The sequence below is a fragment of the Lytechinus pictus genome, chromosome 5 (genome assembly GCF_037042905.1).
Source record: "Lytechinus pictus isolate F3 Inbred chromosome 5, Lp3.0, whole genome shotgun sequence".
Classification (NCBI taxonomy): Eukaryota; Metazoa; Echinodermata; class Echinoidea; order Temnopleuroida; family Toxopneustidae; genus Lytechinus; species Lytechinus pictus.
In genome coordinates, this window is record NC_087249.1 from 20,198,828 (window position 1) to 20,220,049 (window position 21,222).

Genomic DNA, 21,222 nt, shown 5'->3' on the forward strand with positions numbered 1-21,222 from the left:
AGCAGTAAATACTCTTTTTTTGTAATTCATCTATATTGACATCAGTTGTCAAAGGGTTATGCCAAATTTTGGTTTAATACAATAATCAAATCTGCATGCTTATATGTGCATAATTGTTCATCTGTCATTCTTGATAATTTATTATTTTTTGTGTTTGATATTTAAAATCTGTTTAGGACAAATGTAACTTTGATAGATGAGATTTCCTGCAGACATGGATTAAAAGGCTACAGTAATCTTTCATTTGTTTTAAATAGTAATAGAAGTCAATCTGTAAACCTTTATATTGTACAATTATATGCACACACTTCCTTTGGTAACCTTCTTCAATTAATAATCGTATGATATTTGTGTGGATGTTGTTGATGAAACATGAGGAGAATCAGCTTGTCTAGCCATCATTAGAGCAAAATACTACCCCTGGTATTTAAATCATGAGACTAATGAGGTTAGAGTACTTACTCACAACCTATTCTTGTTATTAAAAAGTGCATGTACATGTTCCAAAGAATCAAGGCATTAGGCTCATTCTTAAAACATGAATAGAATAATGTACATGTACACACGATGAATTCGAAGACCTGCGTCTGGAGTGTCTGAAGAAAAATGTGAAGGTCATGAAGTATGTTACTGGCCTCTCTTTTGATTTCAGCTCCTTCTCTTGACTTACAAATGTATTTATAGATCACTTTAAGAAGTGCATACATGTACATTTTATCTAGATAAACATGTGAGAAAAGAATTGCATTTCAAATAAGACAAAACTGTACAGTACAGTACTGACATTATAAGTACTACATGTATGTACTGTACAACCTGCTTAATCCATCTTTTGACTTTATTGCACTCTCTCTGCCTTTCTGTCTCTCCGTCTTTCTGCTTTTTGTCCTTTTGCATTCCTGTCTTCCTGCCATTCTGTCTTTCTGCCTTTCTGTCAATAGAACTCTCTATATACAGTACATGTATCACCATACGCCTTTCTGTTTCTTTCTATTGCTTCCTTTCTTTTAAACCACATTTAAAGATTAGCCACCTACATGTACATGCACATGAATGCAGTTTCTTCTTAAATGGGTACATGTATACGGGGCTGAAATAATTTCTAAAAAAATGAATAGATACAAACTGAGCAAAATTCTGAAAAGGTTATCAAAATATAAATACAAATAACAAAGTTATTGAATTTTAAAGATTTGCAATATTTCGTGAAAACGATTTTATGCCGGCCTTTTTTAATATTCAATACGTCGGCTGATGTCAAGTCCCCACTTTCCTTTTTTCTTTTGTTATTAAATGACATCAAAATTAGTTCACATTTTTATAATTCTTGGAGGACAAAATTTTTATTTTATATTTTAATATAAAAAAGAATAAGTGGGGATATGGCTTCATCATCTTGCTGATCGCATAATTCGTGAAGACATGCATAGAACTGTTTCGTCAAAATGATGCAGATTTTAAAATGTCATGTTGTCATTATTCTTTGTCCAATTTTGATTAAAGTTTCAGTGTTTTGTTTGTCTTTTTTTTTCTTTATCTGTTCAAATCATAAACATATTTGTGACCAAAATGATGACATATTGATCTTGACTTTGATTTACATGTAGTTATGAATAATTTCTTTTTAAGAGATTTAATAATTCAAAGGTTATATAGGCATTGAAATTTTTAGTTAGCTATCATTTGGACATATTTGTTGCTGTCTCCAATATGCAGGTTCAAGGTCAGTGGTCAAAAGAAGTGGGTCATTCAATTAACTTCACACAGAAGCATGATTTTAAAAGTTTAATTTCATTTTTAAATTCCTGTGAATTTCAAAATCATCATAATTAGTTATAAATCTCTAAAATTTTAGATAATTTCTAATTAAAGTCAAGATTTGTGACTTGTCATAATTTCTGTCACACACTAGACCAAGAATGGCCCACATACATGTATATGGACTTGTACACTATATGAGAGAACAGGTTTGCCTTGCTATTTTTAAGACCAGACTAGATGAATTTAGTATTATTATGTTTTGTTACTAGGTGGAGCCTACTACATGATATCCCGTAGCTTGGGTCCTGAGTTTGGAGGTTCTATTGGTCTCATCTTTTCCGTTGCTAACACCATTGCTGTTGCTATGTACGTAGTTGGTTTCTCTGAGACAGTTGCTCTTCTACTAAAGGTTAGTTTGGTGTTCCATCACCTCTCACTTTCAACAGTTTTCCATTAATGGCAATACCGGAAATAATTATGCAAGTGCAGTTTTGAGAAGTCATCGGAAAAACTATACTTCCCTAGAATTGAAAAAAATTAAAGAACTGTTGATTGTAATTAGGATTTGTTTTTTCAAAATTGATTTGTAAATAGTTTAGCACATTCAATTTGTATATTATAGAAAGTTTTTAGCACTGAACACACTGCACATGTATGGTTGCATTATAATTTGAATAAAAATCCAAAGCATGAAAACCTACATTTACTTACATGTACATGTATATGTTTTCATATACAACTATGATAAATACTATTCGATTTCGAAAGATTTGTTTCTGTTTCTGTTTGTGGTAACTCCCGTAGGAACTCGGCAGGACAGCATTTTTGCTGGTAAACGCCAAGCTGGTTTGTAACCAATTACCTATGAAACATTTTACGTCTAGGTTTATCAGTCATAGTGGCTGACGTTATAGACGACAGATATCACTCTTGGGCCTTTTTATCAAAGTGGAGACAATGGCAGAGTTGGGATTCGAACTCACAACCTTGCGATTATGAGTCCAATGCTCTAACCACTGGACCACACGACCACTTTGATACCCCTTTAAATACCTTTCCTCCCTTAATCTATTTGAGGTGGTTCAGCATGTGATACATGTATGTGAATGACATCCCTCATGTGAGGTTTGTGGTGCTGTTGGTAGGGGGTGAGGAAACCCAAGAAGAGGGTAGTCAGAAGGTGTGCGAGGCAGGAACCGAGATGAAACTCTTGTGAAAAATGATGCGCTGAGTCACGTCAAGCAATCATCAACTTGGGCTTTAAAGGGATACTTCACTGAAATATATTCATTGAGACCTTTTTTTCATTTTAATCAGGGTTTGAAATTATTCACCAAGGCCATGGCTGCAGAAGTTGGTTTTGCCCTTTCAACAGTGGCGTTAATAAGCCAAAAATGTTGAGGGGCTACATGTAGATAAGGCGTATCGTGTAAAATTTATAGGAAGTTGAGAGCGAACAAAAATTTCGACATTTCTATTACAAAAATCAAATTTTAATTAGATTGAGATATAATATTCAGAAAATTATATCATATTTCACCCTTCTCTCTTTCCTTTTATCTTTTTTTTTCTTGGTCGTGAAAATTTTAAGGTCAAATTATTTCTATTTACACTGAAGGAATGTGCCCAGGAAGACAAATTACCCTCTCAATACTTACGTTTATTTATTGAAATCCAAGGCAAGTTCAATTTGTATGGGTTAGTTTATGTCAAAGCAAGAGAATCTTAAGAAGTTGATTATCTTCACGTCTGAATTTGAAATTTGATACTGGTATAAAAAAAACGAAACATACATGTTGATTTTGGGGGGTTTGGAGATTTTTTTTTAATGATGTATAAAAAAGCCTTCATGTTTTAACCAATAAGATGAATAATCAGCTTCTGACCCAAATTTGTATTTAATGTGTATGCTTATGATGTGTTGGCTAGAGAACATACAGTACTACAACATTTCCACATGCACAGTCATGTACATATAAAACACTCTACTTTGTATGGTACTTGTAGACTTGACTATTCCACAGGAAACATGTTAATAAGTAATCACTGCGTGTAGGTGTATGAACGATCCCTTCCTTTTTTTGGTGGAAAATTCAGTCTGTGCTTAGTTAAACTTAGTAAAAGATTTCTTGCTATCCCACTTCTCACTGCAAGCTAGCAAATTAAAGACAGGAAGTGCGATGAGCCGCAGACATTGATGGACGCTAGAGGTCTATGTGACAAGATCTTAATTCCTCGCTGATCGAATTTCAGAGTTCGAACGAAAGGCCTGAAAAAGGAAACATTGTGACAATAAAATGAAGAATTGCACTGTCATCTGAAGAAAATAAGATTTGAGGTTCAGATGACACCCAGATTTCCAGACTTGTCTTTCGAACTGGGTAAAGCCTGGTTTATTTGATCATACTCTGATCATCAGTCAAAGATAAATCATGCTAGAGCTTTGCGTAATTCCTGAGCTCCTATGGAATGATTATGATCTCCTGCGAACTTTTGTGAATAATGAACTTTTGAGAAAGTCATGATGCACGGAACATACAAGAATGTGCAATAGATATATACTGTTAATACTATGTTACTGACTGGCATTAAAAATAGATTTATTCATTTCCATACGACAAAATAAACAAAATACAATAGAAGTATTCAGTTTATTCACAGTACATATTCAAAATAAGACAGACAGTTCAATGATATAACATAAACAAATATTGAAGATAGATTAAACAGGAAAATGAGCTGCAATTATTTTGGCTATAAAAAGTATATGGAACAGAATGGAGGGACTTGCCAAAAAAGCAAAGCTTGTATGACAGGCAAGTCCCTATTAAAACTTAGTTTCCTATACATGTACCTGATTAACAAAAACTATATACAATAATGGAGACGGACGAAAGACAAGCTTAAAACAAGTAATCTTCAATATATCAAAGTAAAGCGAATACAAAAATTGAAAGTAATTTAAACAAAAACTACAATAACAACAGTAATAATAATGAATTATAAAAAAGTAAAAAGCAATAGTAATTATACATTTATAATATAGGGAGAAAAGGGAGGTAAAGGAAGGAGGGAGGAAGAGAAGGGTGGTGCAAGTAAAACTGAATATGAAATAAGGAACATGGTAGGTGTACAGGTTGTTAAAGCAATTATGCATTGTATGGGTAGTATCATTATTTAGAATGTGAAATATTTTCAGTTATAATAATTGATATGTGATATCAAGTAAACTTTATTTCTGTATTACATGTATATTGTGAAACAAAAGAACATATACATGAAGGATTCAAAGTGTACTGAAAATCAACCAGATAATTTTTACAAAGCACCCATTCAAAAGTGATTTTTTTGTTTTTTTGTTTTAGAAGGATTATGCACAGTTTAAATTGAAAAGATACTGGCCCGTATCCTGAAGTCAGGTTTAATTTAGACCATGGTCTAAGTCTGTGCTAAAATTATGGAGAGCCAAAAATTCTAACATTCTGTTTATATTGTATATTTCTTATGTTTACTACTTTGTTTCCTTTTGCTTTCATAATGATGAAAAATACTTCAGTTATCATTCCCAGACAATTTGGGTGTCATATGAGTTAATAAATTGGATGTGTACTGTTAGGGATTTGTGCCCCAATTGGCTCTCCATAGTTAAACCACAACTTTAGACCATGGTTTGATTTAAACCCGAGTTCAGAATACGGGCCACTGGCCTGAACGTTCACATCAGTAAATTGATTTTCCCATTTTGAATGTGGTCATTTATTTTACAGGCTGTAATGATTTTTTTTTTACATTAAAGATGAGATTGCAATCTCTTCATCAGCAAGTATTAATTCAAATATTTGAGAATGCAGTTATTTACATGTAAATGTATGTTTCAAACACAGAATTTGCATTTTCATATTCAAAATGAACTTCACTACACAAAAGTCTAGCATAATTTTAACCCACACAGCTTTCTGGATCATACAGCCCTCCCCTATTGAACTTATGAATGGAAACAAGCTTGATATTCAGATTGCCTGAAAGGCATTATAAATCCAGTGATAATTAAAGGATTCAGATCCCTTTCTGAAGCTTTTATGATTTGAATAGTTACAGTTTAAATCCCTAAAATAGATACTGGCTGATGCCTATCAACAATGCAGGATGAACTTGTTATCCACCATCTTTCCTGCTAGATTTTTCTCTTCCCCTTCTCTGTCAATATTGGATTAATGTGCTAAACAAATATAATAGACCTTCACAGTACTGTATTTTAGTTGGGTTTTTTTCAAGTCCATGTGCAAAATATTATATTACAGGATAGGGGGGCTAATTCATGATTTTTTCTTTACAGTAATTTTCCAGTAGTGCAGTTTTCTTACAATCATGAATGATCTTTATTTTAACTACATTATACATGTTTTAAATATGAAATATCAAACTCATAATGTTTGAAAACGAAATGTGTTATGTGAAAAACGTATAAGTGATTTTCACTGTTGAGTTTCTCTGAGCCAATCAAATACAAGGATTTGAAGGAGGTGCGATAGTTCAGTCGGTAGAGCGGGGGTTTCGTATTCCAGTGACCCAGGTTCGATTCCCAATTGGGGCGCTAGTGCCCTTTGGTAAGGCATTAATCCTCATTACCAGGTCCCTCAGAGAAAACCTCAAGCCATCTGGTTGCTTGCTTTCAAGCATCGATGCTTTCTTTCGGTAAAATATCACTACCATTCAGTAGCTAATGATAGTAGTCAGTGAAAGACACTATTTATTTCCTGAAATATCCCCAAGACAGCCATATTTTGTCTTTTTGTCATACCTGTATATTTCTTAAAGAACGTTCAGTTAAAAAAAAATCAATCCGGTGTGAAAAGTACATGATACTTGAATTTCTCTTTGATTATTTTTACAGAATGATGTGATAAATATCTTCATTATGTACTTATTTTTCTTTTTTTTTTGTTCAGGAGTATGATGCCCAGATGGTTAACCTGGTCAACGATGTCAGGATCATTGGTATGATCACCATTGTCATCCTCCTTGCCATCCTCTTTATAGGCATGGCATGGGAAGCTAAGGTATGCTAATTGTATGATCTTTTAAATTGATAACGGTCCTGTTTCATATAACTTGTCATAATAACACATTTACAATAACAGTTAAGAGCTACTGAAATCCATAATCAAGGCTATCACACTAACACTAACTTTTTCTTGGTGGCCCGCAAAACGAATTTGGTGGCCCTAAAGCAATAGAAAACATTACAATTTATTAAAATCTTTGGTAGCCCAAACCGGGCCACCAAGTTTGGGCTTGTACAGAATTTTGGTTGCCCAACTCTCATTTTTGGTTGCCTCAGGCCACCGGGGTACTGCTAATGTCGAGCCTTGCCATAACAGTTGAAAGCTACTGAAATCTTTCAATCTGATTGGTTGATAGTAAAGTTGTTATAGTAATCGTGCATTTGTTATTATAACAATTCTTTATAAAACGGGATAAAAATTGTTCTTCCTCAAATTGGCAATGCTAATTTTTTTTGTGACAAGGTGTGCCTGTAAATAATAACATCATTCTCAATGTTAAAAGCAACATTTCAAAAGCACCCTGTATACTGCTGATAGAGTTCAACCCTAAAAGGACTGGGCTATTTGAGATGTATCGAGGACTGGGGGGGCCATGATGTCTCCCCCCCCTTCTTATCTCAGCCGCCGTTCGCGCAATCGCGCCAAAATTTGGCACGCACGTTCTTTACAACATAAACTACAAGCTAGTATAAAAAGAATTCTGAAAATAATTATTTTTTATTTATTATGAATAAAATATGCAAATTTATTTGTGAAAAACATTATTGGCATATTTAACACCCAATTTCACTATAAATTCTCTTCTCTTTTTTCCAGATGTCATCTTTGTAATATGATTTTAAGGTTTCCACCAAGGAAAATTGCAAAAGCCAATTTTTTTCCTCATGGATTTCTTTGTTTTTAGAACTTTTTATGTATTTCTTTGTTTTTTCATCTTTTGTTTTTCATTGTTTTTTCAATGTAAATTATTACAAACCATTCAGCAACTAAATTAAACCCTAAATTAATTAATCAGACCAATTAGAACAAAAAATAATCACCCTTTTATGAATTTCATCTCCCATAGACTTTTTACACAAAGTATAAAAATGAGCCATTTTCGGCATAACATTGGTAAAAAGTCTTGTGGCGTCGCGATGCTATGACCGTATGTCGCGCATTCGGTCTTAAAAGTTGCGTAAGACTTCAAAGAAAAAAGTCATAACATTTTTCAGCGCAACGTTTGGTAAATATCGTGCGTAGCGTTGGGGGAGGGGCCATCATGCCCCCTCCCCAGTCCTTTATAGGATTAAAGGTATGTAGCAACACATGCTGAAAACCTGCACACAAGACTAGATGGATCGTGGGTCAGTACAATACAATAATCTGGTTTAACACACACATGATTTGATGTTGAGTTTGATACTCACCTGATATAAAACTAGCATGATGTCCAGTATAGTCTTCTTCGCAGTTATAACCATGTTGCGCTTCCTTCATTTGTGTCACTAGTGAGACGAGTATTAACATAAATATTAGCCAAAAGAATTTATATCCCATTTCTCCCTGTCACTTTGTCAAGACATTATCGTATGGCTACTTTACATGTATGTCAATAGAGCTTAAAATGATACTGCAAACTATGCAACTGATGAAGTTGCGCCCATGACTCTGCAAGTATCTTGATAATCGTAGCTCGTTTTGTAATGCTGATTGTGATAATTATTGAGTGTTCCACCCTGATTTGTTTTTCTTGGGGGGGGGAGTTTTCTGGTTAAATCTATCAAAACATTTTTTTTTAGAATGTCATTTTATAATAAAGTTTTATTTTTCTATCTGATTATGAATAATGTTCTATTGTGATGTTTTGAATACAGATTCAGTTAGTTCTTCTTGTGGTTCTTAGTATAGCTATTTTCAACATGGTTGTTGGTAGTTTTCTTCCGGTGACTGACGCCAAAGCTGCCAAGGGGTTCACTGGGTACAAAAGTAAGAATTCATCTTTATTCTTTGATTTTCTCCTCTTTCTCTCCTCCCTACCCCTTTCTCCACATCTCTTTTTTCCCCCGGTAAATCATCTTAATCGATTGAAGTGTTTTTATACGATGATAATGATGATGACAGTGATGCTGATGAAGATGATAATAATGGTGGTGATGATGATGATGATGAGGATGATGATGATTATGATTATGAGGCGTGATGCTGATTATGAGGCATGATGATGAAAATAATGCTACAAAACAAATATCAAATTCAATATTTTGTAAGACTAGATTTCAACTGAATTCTTATTGTTACTTCACAGATCATTATCCTCAGTGTTTACTATTAATTCACCTGTACATGATCATATTACACAATTTACATAAATTGCTATCATTTTGTTGACAGAAATTATTTATGTATTATTTGTATATTCATGTTTATAGAGGATGTCTTTGTAGCAAATCTGAAGCCCAGCTTCCAAGATGGAGAGAGTTTCTTCTCAGTCTTCTCCATCTTCTTCCCAGCAGCCACCGGTATCTTAGCAGGAGCAAACATCTCGGGAGATCTTCAAGTAAGTCGTTAATACCCTTAATGATGGTCAGGAGGATGAGTAGGATGATGATAATGATGATGATGATGATGATGACAGTGATGGTGGGGTGGTGGTGCTGATGATAAACTTTCCTCCTGATGATGATGATAGTGTTAATGATGATGCTCGTGATAATGATGATGACTGATGATGATGATGACTGATGATGATGACTGATGATAATGATGATGATGATGATGATGATGATGATGGTGATGGTGGTGAGGATGATGATGATGGTGATGATGATGATGATGATGACATGCTGATGATGATGCTCATGATAATGATAATTGATGATAATACCCTGCCAAATGGTGTATGACGGTAATAATAGGGATTTGTTTTTATGTCCAAGCAATGTGTGTCTGTAGAGTGGGAGGGGTATGAGTTGAGGTTCCACAGTCCCAAGTTCAATTGGTTTAATAATAAACAGCATCTTGGCTACTTATCGCTGGAATACTCCTCAGAAAGTGGAGATTGTGCATACACTGCATGCAGGCCAGCCAAATCGCAGTGCCAGTAGAAGTGCATTCACTGTATGCAGACAATAAGAAGCACTTTATGAAGTGGAAGATTGATATTATTATCAAAGACCCCCCCCCCCCCCCAAGGCTTATTGTATTATTAAACCATCTTTTTTTATTAGGTCATATTTGAAGTAATTTCTTTCAACCACCTGAGCCTTGTCATAACCACTGCCACAAAATATTTTGTGCCTGTTATTACCTGTATAATGATTTTATTTTTTGGGGGTGGGGGATAGTTTTAGACATTTTATGATACATGATACTGGATGCATTTTCATAGTGCATGTCTCAAGGTGCTGGGTTAAACTCCCTGCACACCTCTTTCTATTCTTTGGTGAGTAATTGATTTATTTTTTTCTACACTCAGCTTTAATAGAGTAAATAGCTATCAGTTTGAAGAAAATTCTTTGAGACTGTGTGCATCAAATTTTGTTGGCCTTCATGCTGTAGAAAGCTGTTTGTAATTAATTAATATCTGAATAGAGTGACTATACAAATGACTTGACTTGAATTTGACTTGTCTTTTGGTATTGTCAAAGACTTTTTAAAGAAAAGATTGTAGTTAATTACAAACAGTGTTCTAAAACACAACCATGCTCTAAGACACTATGATCAAACTCCAGTTGAGCTATGAAAGAGTATACTTTGCATTTTTTTTAGAGGACTAGGCCTACAGTTTAAATCTTAATACACATGTGTATGAAAATGTGGAACACATTTCAACTGATTATATGTACATGTACATGAAGCTGATACAATTTGGCATATCAAAGCCATTCTTTGAAGTCATCTTCATATCAAGAACAAGGTTTATGATATATTGCAAAGGGTAATAGTACCCAAAGCTCCTTGTATTATAGACAAATATATATATTGGTGATGTTTATTTAAACACAAACTATAAACAAACAATAACTTTCCCAGTTATCCTACAACAATATCCCATTGCATAACAAAAAATTATACCATTCCATTGTGTGGTTATAACTGCCAATTGTTGTTATATGGGGTCAGACCAGTTTTATCAGGATGTGATGGGTTGTGTCGGATGTTTTAACCCTCTATGATTACAGACAGAGGAAGTAATAGAGGAAGAGATTGAATTGGGTGAAAAGATCGGGACTAGAATTCAGACCAAACACTATTGTGTGTAAACCTAAATTTAATTTTCATCCCACATTTAGTAACAATTTGCAATCACTTAATAATCAGTCTTGCAAATTTTGTAATTGACTTTTATTGTTATAATGAAAACAGAATTAAAAAAAAAAAGTTGCTTCCTTTTTCGAATATTTTGTGATAATAATTTCTTTCCCTTGAAACTAGGAATCTACAATATTTGTCACCAAATTGTTTTTTCTAGGGGTACTCTTTTTTTTTTAAGCTCACCATTTTTCCAGCCCAAATTTCCTGCAGTTTACATCAGGCCCTACATGTATAGGACTTTGAGGGACTTTTTTAGTGTTCCATGGCTTTTGGGGACTTTTTGGTGTCCAGAGCCCTCATGTAATGTTTTCTTGGATTAGCGTCTCCTTGATGTAATGCAAATATATAGACCGTCAAAATTGCTTTCTTGCGTCCATAAGAAGCATTAGCATGAAATGGTTAAATTATTGCCTCGCTAGGTCCTTGATTGGTACGGGTACATGTAGTTGAATCATTCAGCACCTCATGTGAACCTGAATAGGTGAATAAGAACCGGGCATACTGGAATGTGTCATCTACGATATTTCTTGTATCCAGGATTTATAGTCTTGGTTGCTTTCAGGCATGAGATAATGTCCTGATTTTAGAAGGCACTGTCAAGTTCCTTGGATTTTATTAAAGTCCTGACGTCAATGTTGCTAAAATAGCAAATTTGAAGATTTCATTAGGTATCCTCTTCTTGTCCTATAAAAAAAGACAAATTGCATTGATATGATATGAATATACATGTAATCTAATTGCTAGGTTTGTTTACATTTCATGAAACATACATCCATAATGCAATTTTAAGTTATTCTTAGAATGTGAACTGGACTCATATAGGGTTCCCATTGCAGGCATTGTTAGGCATGTTCAAACCATTGTTCTTTGCTGTTTGACTGTTTAGTATCCATGTGATAATCATCAGAACCAAGTGTGTGTAATCAAATGTTGGCTGGCCAGGCCAGGAAACCACGCTATAAGTCATGAAAGTGCACAGGAGGGAATGATGGGAGAAGGATAATCAGTGATGGTTTCCTAAAAATAACAATAAATGATTATTTTATCACATGTACATGCTGTTGCGGTGTGATAGAATGGTATATTGCCGATTGCACCTGGCTGATATGTATTGTAGCTGTGACTCAGAGGTTTTACAGGTGCCTGGGTTATTAATAGGATATATATTGTAGGTCAGGATTAATGATATTCCTTTTTCCACATTAGTATTTTAATAATAGTTTTACATGAATTACACCGTATGTTACTTCATTGTTGATTGCACTGTATGATTGATGTACTAGTACCACATCTTATTTTTATCTTGAAAAAATGATTATATACTTTTGATTGTAAGCAATCATTTGTCAGGGTACAGAGTCCATTCCAACTTTTTATGGCATTGTGAACATTGTGTCTGTTTATTCTGAAGGTGAAATGTAGATTTATTATACAATTTATCTTACTCTCTTGGTCTCTTCCTCCGTCTTTGCTCTCCCCTTCTTGTTCTTTGATCTCTCACTATCTCTCCCTCCCTTTCTCTTTACTTCCCCGCTTGCCCCCCCCCCCTCTCTCTCTTCTTCACTCATCTCACAGGATGCCCAGAAGGCTATCCCCAAGGGAACATTGTTGGCCATCTTGATCTCCACCATTATATATGTTGGTCTTTCTTGGATCATCGGTGGTTGTATGATCAGGGAGGCTACAGGGAGTATTGCTGATGTCATTGCTGGCAACGTCACTTCGGCTTGCCTGAACGGCACCATGAACTGTGAATATGGGCTTGTTAATGACCTGGCTGTAAGTGCATTCAAATTGTTATTTTAGGTGTGTTGTTTGTCAAAACATTGATATTTTTTATGTTTAATGTTTTTTTTTTTATGTTTATATTTGTTAAGGCAATTCTGGTAGGAACTCAGCAGAGCAGCTTGCTACTGGATATCCCCAAATTGCTTTAACCAATTACAAATTACTAAAGGAAATAATTTACCTGAAAGTCACTATTGTAGCTGACATTATAGACAACAGAAACTACTCTCGGGTCATGTTATTGTGGATTCCTGCGGATAAGCCCTAGGATATCATCAATTCACTATGTCTTCTACCACACTTAAACCCAGAGGATGGAAATGTGTTCTCTCTTTAAAAAGGACGCTGTGTAAGTTACCAAAGAGGACACTCCACCATTGGATTATCTGAATGTAGCTTGTCTTGTTTCTTTTATCCATATCCAGGCAGCGAAGGTCATCTCTGGCTGGGTTCCTTTGGTACTAGCTGGTATCTTTGCTGCATCTCTCTCCTCCGCTCTAGCCAGCTTGGTCAGTGCTCCCAAGGTGTTTCAGGTAAGAGGGCAGTGCCTCTCTAAAATCTTCTTCAGATATGGTAGGGCAAAGCCTGCTCATTTTTCATTTGCTTGCAAGTCAAAGATCTTGTTCAGATAATATAGAGAAATTCCTATATTAAAAACGAAACCTAATAATATTAGTCCACACGGTTTAGGTAGTGAGTGCACTTGAGGCAGATATTTACTTTTAAGCTGTGGAACAGTGGAATTCTTCGAAGTGAAGCGAACATCATGATGTCATGACATTTTGTCTGTGCAACCAAGGATATTGAAAAATACCTATATGTTCAGGATTTAATGAATTCATGTGTATCCATAGACATAAGTGGGACAGTTTATTAGACAAGTCTGAACACTATTGACATCATGGAGTTTGCTGCATATTTTAACAAGCCTGGACATTTGTATCCTAAAATTGGCTTACAAAAATTTATCCCATTCTCAGTATTTTCATATTGTCATGTGTGTCATCCCATAACGAGCTTACAGGTGATGTAGGAATTTTCAATCAATGACAATCCACAAATATATCTTTAATGAATCATCGATGGTGATACATGTATTGGCTCAGATACAATCGATGTTCAGTGATGATCGATTTCAGCCATACTGCTGTTTATATCAAACTTGAAAGCATTCTGACTAGAATTACATTTATAGAGAAAGGTAAAGACAATTCCTGTATTTTGTTTGTCCCATTCAGGCTGTCTGCAAGGACAAGATCTTCCCAAAGATTGAGTACTTTGCTTATGGAGTCGGCGCTGGTGATGAGCCAAAGAGAGCCTATGTTCTAACCTTCTTCATTGCAGCTGCTTTCATTGCTATTGGTACATTGAGAAAATTATAATCTCTTAATGTCTTTTTTGTGCATGCTATCATGGCATATGTCAACGGAAATGAAGTGTTCTTTACATAATGAACAATTGTAGATGCATCCATCAATTCATCAGATGCTTATACTTTTTAAAACAAAAATTACCACTACACTCTTAAATTGTTAGTGTGTTGGCCCAGTTGGTAGAGCGTCCGTCTCACAACTGGGAGGTATGGAGTTCAAACCAAAAGACGTAAAAGATGTGAGTTGCTGCTACCCTGTTTGGCGTTCTAAAATTCAAGGGATAGAGCTACGTTGATCTGGCACTGCACCGTGGCTGCCTGGCCCACAAACAATTGGGCAAAAAATTTTGGAGTATTTCTATTTCAGATTTCATTTCGAACAATAACATGTGGATTTTCTTTATTTTCTTTATCCATCAAACTTGGCAAATTTTGAGACATACAGCTTTGTCAGTTTATATCACTCTATACAGTATAATACAAACATGATCTTTTAGAAGACAAATGTAGGACGATAGAAATGGTGGTGTTGCCAATTTGAAGAAAGGCTAATCAATTAAGATTTAAAACAAGTCCCTGTTATAAAAGGGATACATACATGTACCTAAAAACTACTTTCCTTTTTTCAATCAATTATAGGTGACTTAAACACGATAGCTCCACTCATCTCAAACTTCTTCTTGGCTTCCTACGCTCTCATCAACTTCTCTTGTTTTTCTGCTTCACTTGCAAAGTCTCCAGGTAAGTTATACCTATCTGTGATCAGGGCTCCGTAGCACAAAGGTTTGCGATGAATTGCAAGTGTGAAAGAACCGCGCCGATTGGTTCCCGGTCAGTATTTTAAACAGAGTGCGCGTGCAACGACGATCTTGATTGGTCATTGGTATTTAGCGATTGATTGCAAAGCTTTGTGTTAAGGAGCCCTGATCATTGGTTCATATCTGTACCTGTGTTATAGTGTTTAGTATCTAATGACCACACTTGGCCTTTGACTCTAAACTGTGTAGTTCGTCAATCAGTATTAGATACACCATTTTATCATGAAAACCATCTAAAGTTCATCTGTGCTTCTATGTCAGCAGTGAATCCAGGGTTTCATCAAAATTTTCATCAATTTACTGGGTTTGGTTTTTTTTTTTCCTCAAAAGAAAAGAGTGGGAAAATTACACTTTAATGAAAATAAGGTCATCACAACGAAAAAAAATTCTGAAGAGAAGCTAACAAGCAACAACAACAAAAAATATTATGGATGAGTCATTGCATTTTTGTATCATCAGGATCTGCCACTAACTTAATTTAAACTTTCTACATGTATTTATTGTCATTATATTCATCTATCCAGAGGTCAAGACCTCTACAGATTAAACCGTAAAGCAAAATGATTTCTGCTTTATCTCAATATTGCACTTATTTTTTTCCATTTTAGGCTGGAGACCTGCCTTCAAGTATTACAACATGTGGGTAGCCCTGGTGGCATCAGTCATCTGTGTTGGGGTCATGTTCCTTATCAACTGGTGGGCTGCTCTCCTTACCATAGCTATCATCTCAGGTCTATATTTGTATGTTCACAGCACAAAACCAGGTCTGTATGCATCGTGGTTTACTGGGTTATTCAACTTTATGCATGCGCGGATGCAGAACAGGGCAAGCAGGCCTTGAAGGATGAAAACCTGTGAAGAGGGAGAAGGCTTGTTCAAAGATTTTGATGGGAAAAAAAATTCTCCCAGGGAGTGATGATAACCTTCTCTATTGTTTGTCTTTTTTTTTTTTTTTTGGGGGGGGGGGAAGGGGTTAAAGAGTCCGGGGTTAAAGAGTCCCTTCCAATTTAGTAATATCCCAATTATTTAGTAATACCCAATTTAGTAATATCCACGTCCTTTGGAAGCGCATAGGGACGTTATGACATAATGTGATATGCGCTATACAAGAACTGCGTTATTATTATTAGTAGTAGCAGTAAATTCTTGATCTGTTTCTGACTGTATGAGTCTTTTAGCCAATATATTGCAAACATATGTTCACAATTATTTACTTATTCACAGTCTTAGAAGTTTTTTGTAATCATGATGCTGGTTCTGCTTTCATGTTAAACAAGGGTTATATACAAAAAGTGGTATTTTTGAGTTATTGGACTAACAAAACTAGCAGAAATAAAATCACTGTCAAAGTATTATAGAAATACACATAATACACATCATCAGGAGCATAAGTGAGAATTACATGCAAAAAGTGTTGACATGCCCAAGGCTTAGCCAAGGGAGTGTGGACTGTTTCAAAATTAACAAGGGTGTGTAATCATTACAATGCCACAGGAGAATGATGTTTATTATTTGGGTTTTAAGATCGTGACATGAACCCTGGTTATTTGACAAACCGTTGTGTCAAAACCATGACCGACATCATATTTTCCTGTTTTAGCTGAAATAATTGACTGGCCACATGGTATATGTCAGCCAGTCATTATATTAGGATCCATATCACCATTTTATAACACTTTCACCTCATACTTTACTTCTGAGGAAGCAATGTAGACTATTCAGAATGCAACAGAAGGATCTCTATACCTGAGCCAGCTGGAAGAGGAACAATAGAATATTCAATTATTTTGGGTTGTTACGATTGATTAAATTGTATTTATTTTTTTTCTTCATAACAGAGGTAAACTGGGGAGATTCCAACCAAGCATTCCTATACAAGAGAGCACTCCAGACAACTATCAAACTAGGCAATGTACCAGAACATGTCAAGACATTCAGGTAGGTTACAGGGAGTTCTTTTTTGTTTTGGCGAGTATAGTTCTTTGTTAAACGTGCACATGTTGATACAAATAATATCGTATTTTCTTTACTTTGAAGTTCAAGAGAGCTTTTAAAAAAGCTTTTCTCTGGGTCTTAAAGTGCCATGGGGTTAATTGAACCCCAGACTCTCATGTTTGCAGTTGGGTGCCTGAGACCACTCAACCATGGCAACTCCACAACCTCAATGTACAGAATGTTACAGTTGGCTCGCAATCAGGTGTCGTGTTATTGCCATAGGTTGGTCGGTAATTTGTACTTTAGAAAGATGTTCATTCGTTCATTCAGTGCTCTATAGGCACAAATAGTCTCATGGATTTGAATGAAATGCATATCTTTTTAAGTTTTTGTTTTGTGTACTCTTTTGTGAATGAAATAAAATTTCATATTACCTGTCTACAGTAAATCACAAAGCATGCTTGGTCTTGCAAGACTAGCATATTGTACAATATTCTCAGCTGGGTTGGCCTTGTATTAATGTTTGGATTATCATCATCATTACTTTTAGTGTGAGTTATTAGAGTTTGTATCAAGAAGAGAATTTGCTTTTAAAAGAAAGAATATCCAATATATGTATTTCAAACATTAAATACCTTAGAGAAATAGAATTTATAGTCATTGAGATGATAAATTACCTTTTCATTATTCCAATTTTCCATCACCATTATATAAATTCAAATTTGAAAAAAAGTGAAATTGTCCTCTTCGTATATAAATACTATCATTTCGCTCATTACTTTTTACAGACCTCAAATTTTACTGCTGACTGGGCCACCTAACTGTCGTCCAGCCATGCTTCATCTATGTTCACATATCACCAAAAATACTAGCTTGCTGCTCTGTGGAAATGTCATTTTAGTAAGTAATTCTACATTATTTTACCTTGAACATATATGCACATTATTTTTTTATAATATTTCTAACATTCTAACTCAATTTTGGAGCATTATGAGTAAAGAATATTCTGTCTCTTATTGGTCTTACTTCTAAGAACCTGTAGAATGAAAATTAGTGTGAACCTGCTACATGAACAATAGCTTGCAAAATATGTCTTGCCCATTTAGCATTTCAAGGAGATTTTTTTGTCATGTAGCATGGTAATGTTGCCTTGGTGAACAAGAAAAATTTCTGAGAAAAAATTGTGAGGAAGTTTTGAGGGGATGAAATTATGTATTCATGTATTAAAATTTGTCAAGGTATTTTATCTGCCACTGAGGCGGCGTAGCCCAGTCGGTTAAAGCACCTCTTTCGGATAAGATCGTCTCTTTCAGTATGATCTCAATGTGAGGGTTTGAGTCCCGTTCATGCTGGAAGACGTCTAACAAAAAATCTGTTGCAATGGCGTTCGGTGTAACGGTGTATTCAGTGCAGGTGTAAATGCAGTTGGAAAACACTCTGTCCATCGAAAGAATATGTTTGTCCCATGTATTGCGGAGCTACATGTACAACCTATGCATGCTAAAGACCATTACTCTTTTCCTCAAAGAGTAGGCCTATGGTGTTTACCCTTTGTATTGCACCTGCCGGTTCCCGTCAAAAATATTCAGGAGCTCAAGTCACTCTTCAAGTTCAATTGCCTTATTCACCAATACTCTGATCATGGGCATTAACAGAAAGAAAAGACAGCAGGATTGGTAGATTCATTTTTTATGTTTGTCTGTCCTATAGGGTGAGCAGCCAGAAGTTTTTAGACAGCTCAGAACAGCAGAATATGAGCAGTGGTTGAATTATATGAAGATCAAAGCATTCCTTGCCTTCACTACAGCACCTAACCTCAGGAAAGGCGCACAGCAACTCATGCAGGTAACACCCCTTCCCCCCTTTCAGTTGATAGCCAAATGGTCCAGTTTTAGAAACCACTAGAGGTAATCGTTAATGCCTCTAATGACCAAATAGTGTACTCTCCACTTTATCAAGGATTTTCTCCCCAGTTTGTTTTATAATAAATTAAACTTGTACTAGTGCATGATATTACATGTAGTTGCACTGAGCACTGATGAAGAAGCAACAGTTTTATCTAAAGAAAGGGGTAATAGTATCCTCTGGAAAAGCACTGTATAAATCCAGCTATCATTACAATTCAGTTAGACTATTGCTATTGCCTTATTGAGCAGTTGATGAAATGACTCTGCTTGACTGGTAATTGAATATTATAATAAGGGCTGAGTGGAAAGTTTCTTCTTCCAATCTCATGTTTTTCCCCTCAGGTCTTGTTTCCTTGTACATTTTCATATGGGTCTTTTTTCATGTCAGCTATTGTAATAAGCTACTGAAATCATCGTATAAATTGGATGAGAGCAAATTTATCTAAAAATGTCATAATTTAGTTAAAACATCTCTTCTTTCTGCAAGATCTCTTTCTTTTTTGTGGAAGATTTAGTGATTTTGCTATTTTAGATGTACCCCAGCTCCATTATCAGGTCACTTTTTAAAAACAATTTCCTTCACTGTAACATATTTCATCTGATAACATTTCTCGTAGCTCGGAGGCTTGGGTAAAATCCGTCCCAACACAATGTTTATGGGATTCAAGAGAAACTGGAGTGCCTGTAAGCCTCAAGACCTCTTGGATTATGTCGGCGTCATACAGTAAGTTTCTTAAAAGTTGTTCATCCGCAAACCAAAATAAGTCTGATCAGTTTATGCTTCGTTGATGTTTAATTAGTTTTGCCTCTTTGCTTTCTTTGTAACCCGAAAATGGATGGATAATCATAATGACAATAATTGACACCATTTGTATCATCTCATTTACATGTATCTGTTAAATATACATTTTTTTAAACTTGTAAGATGTACCTGTACATATAGTAAACATACTTTATAATGAAAAAACAATTAATAATTACTGTAAAAGTGGAAATTTTTGCGCATCTCGTGGCAAGATCGGCGAGCGCGAATTTATAAGCATCTATTTTAATGCAAGTTTTGAACCGCGGTTCAATTGCGTACGTGAATTGTTTTGGCAAAGAGATTGCATAATTTGACCTATAGAGGGCGACATTTATGCAAGCAAGCTAGCTCCAAAATCATATGCATCTCAAGAAATTGTTCCAAAGCAATGCGATCATTTTTTTCAACATTCGCAGATCGGTATTTAAATTATGATTTTGGTTGAAATATAAATTTCTTTTGCTGTTTGATTGGTGAGTGTTTAGATCTGTTTAGTTTTTAAGAAGACGTTGGGTCAATCGCCCAGGTTTGTTGATCGATCCCATGCACTTTGAATAGCCGCAATCCCCCCGGTCCTTACCTGGTGCACGGCCGTCCATACCAGGCCATCAGCGCCTCTGTTTTGCCTTCCCCGATGTCCGTCCGGCAAAGAAAAGTTGCGCTAAATGTCACAAAAGCTCATGATTGGCTCAAAACAATGTTGAATTACGTTGCTTTAGAGCTAGAATTTTGATCAGAAAATACAATTTCATCGCTAAAATGTAAATTAAAACCATTCACAGATAGGGAAGAAGGAAGTGACTTTGTTATTATTGAGTGTGCAGCGCGAATTCAAGAACCCGCGAATATGTTTTGAAGCCGCCAAGCGCGAAAAATTAATCCCGCGAAAATAACAGCGTTTACAGTATACCTTAATGTGAGTTGTCTTTATTTTGGAAATGATATTTCTACTTTTTAAATTTAAGATACTCTTAAATTAATTGTGAAACATCTTTATGTACACATTTTTGCATGCAATTATATGATCTTTAAAAAAAGATTTTTGCTTGATTTTTTTTTTTTTGCAAAGAATTTATTTGTATAATGTTGTACAAATGTACATGATCGTTTTGTATATATGGGATTTATGATTTTGTTATTTAATGTACATTGTCTCTATTTATATTTCAGTGATGCCTTTGATCTTCAGCTCGGTGTATGTATTCTGAGGTTACGAGAGGGTTCTGATGTATCAGCAGCTCTTGACTTTGAGAAAGAGGAAGCCTATACACAGAAAGAAGATATTCCGAAAGAAGGTAGTCTTTTCTTCTGTCAGGGTTGGAGGGGTTTTGGGAACGTCTTCTATTCCCTGCAAGTTTTTAGTTTGTGTTTTTTCCTAATTGTATAAGTCAGAATTTTTCTTAAATTTTTTTTCCCCATTCTTAAATTGTCTCCTAATCCTTTATTTTGTTTGCTTTTATTATTTCATGATACT

At 35.2% G+C, this 21,222-nt stretch overlaps 1 protein-coding gene across 3 annotated transcripts in view; it reads left to right on the forward strand.

Annotated features, from left to right (window-relative positions):
• The window catches only part of LOC129262307 (solute carrier family 12 member 3-like), a 50,751-nt gene that overhangs the window by 20,396 nt on the left and 9,133 nt on the right, over nt 1-21,222 (forward strand). For all 3 annotated transcript variants that reach the window (XM_064099973.1, XM_064099974.1, XM_054900410.2), the window contains exons 6-19: nt 2,031-2,170; nt 6,711-6,821; nt 8,684-8,795; nt 9,239-9,366; nt 12,699-12,902; nt 13,337-13,444; nt 14,150-14,273; nt 14,923-15,024; nt 15,710-15,865; nt 16,940-17,039; nt 17,825-17,936; nt 18,747-18,881; nt 19,561-19,667; nt 20,919-21,043. In XM_064099973.1, coding sequence (XP_063956043.1) covers nt 2,031-2,170; nt 6,711-6,821; nt 8,684-8,795; nt 9,239-9,366; nt 12,699-12,902; nt 13,337-13,444; nt 14,150-14,273; nt 14,923-15,024; nt 15,710-15,865; nt 16,940-17,039; nt 17,825-17,936; nt 18,747-18,881; nt 19,561-19,667; nt 20,919-21,043 — 1,764 coding nt within the window. The remainder of the gene's footprint in view (nt 1-2,030; nt 2,171-6,710; nt 6,822-8,683; nt 8,796-9,238; nt 9,367-12,698; nt 12,903-13,336; nt 13,445-14,149; nt 14,274-14,922; nt 15,025-15,709; nt 15,866-16,939; nt 17,040-17,824; nt 17,937-18,746; nt 18,882-19,560; nt 19,668-20,918; nt 21,044-21,222) is intronic.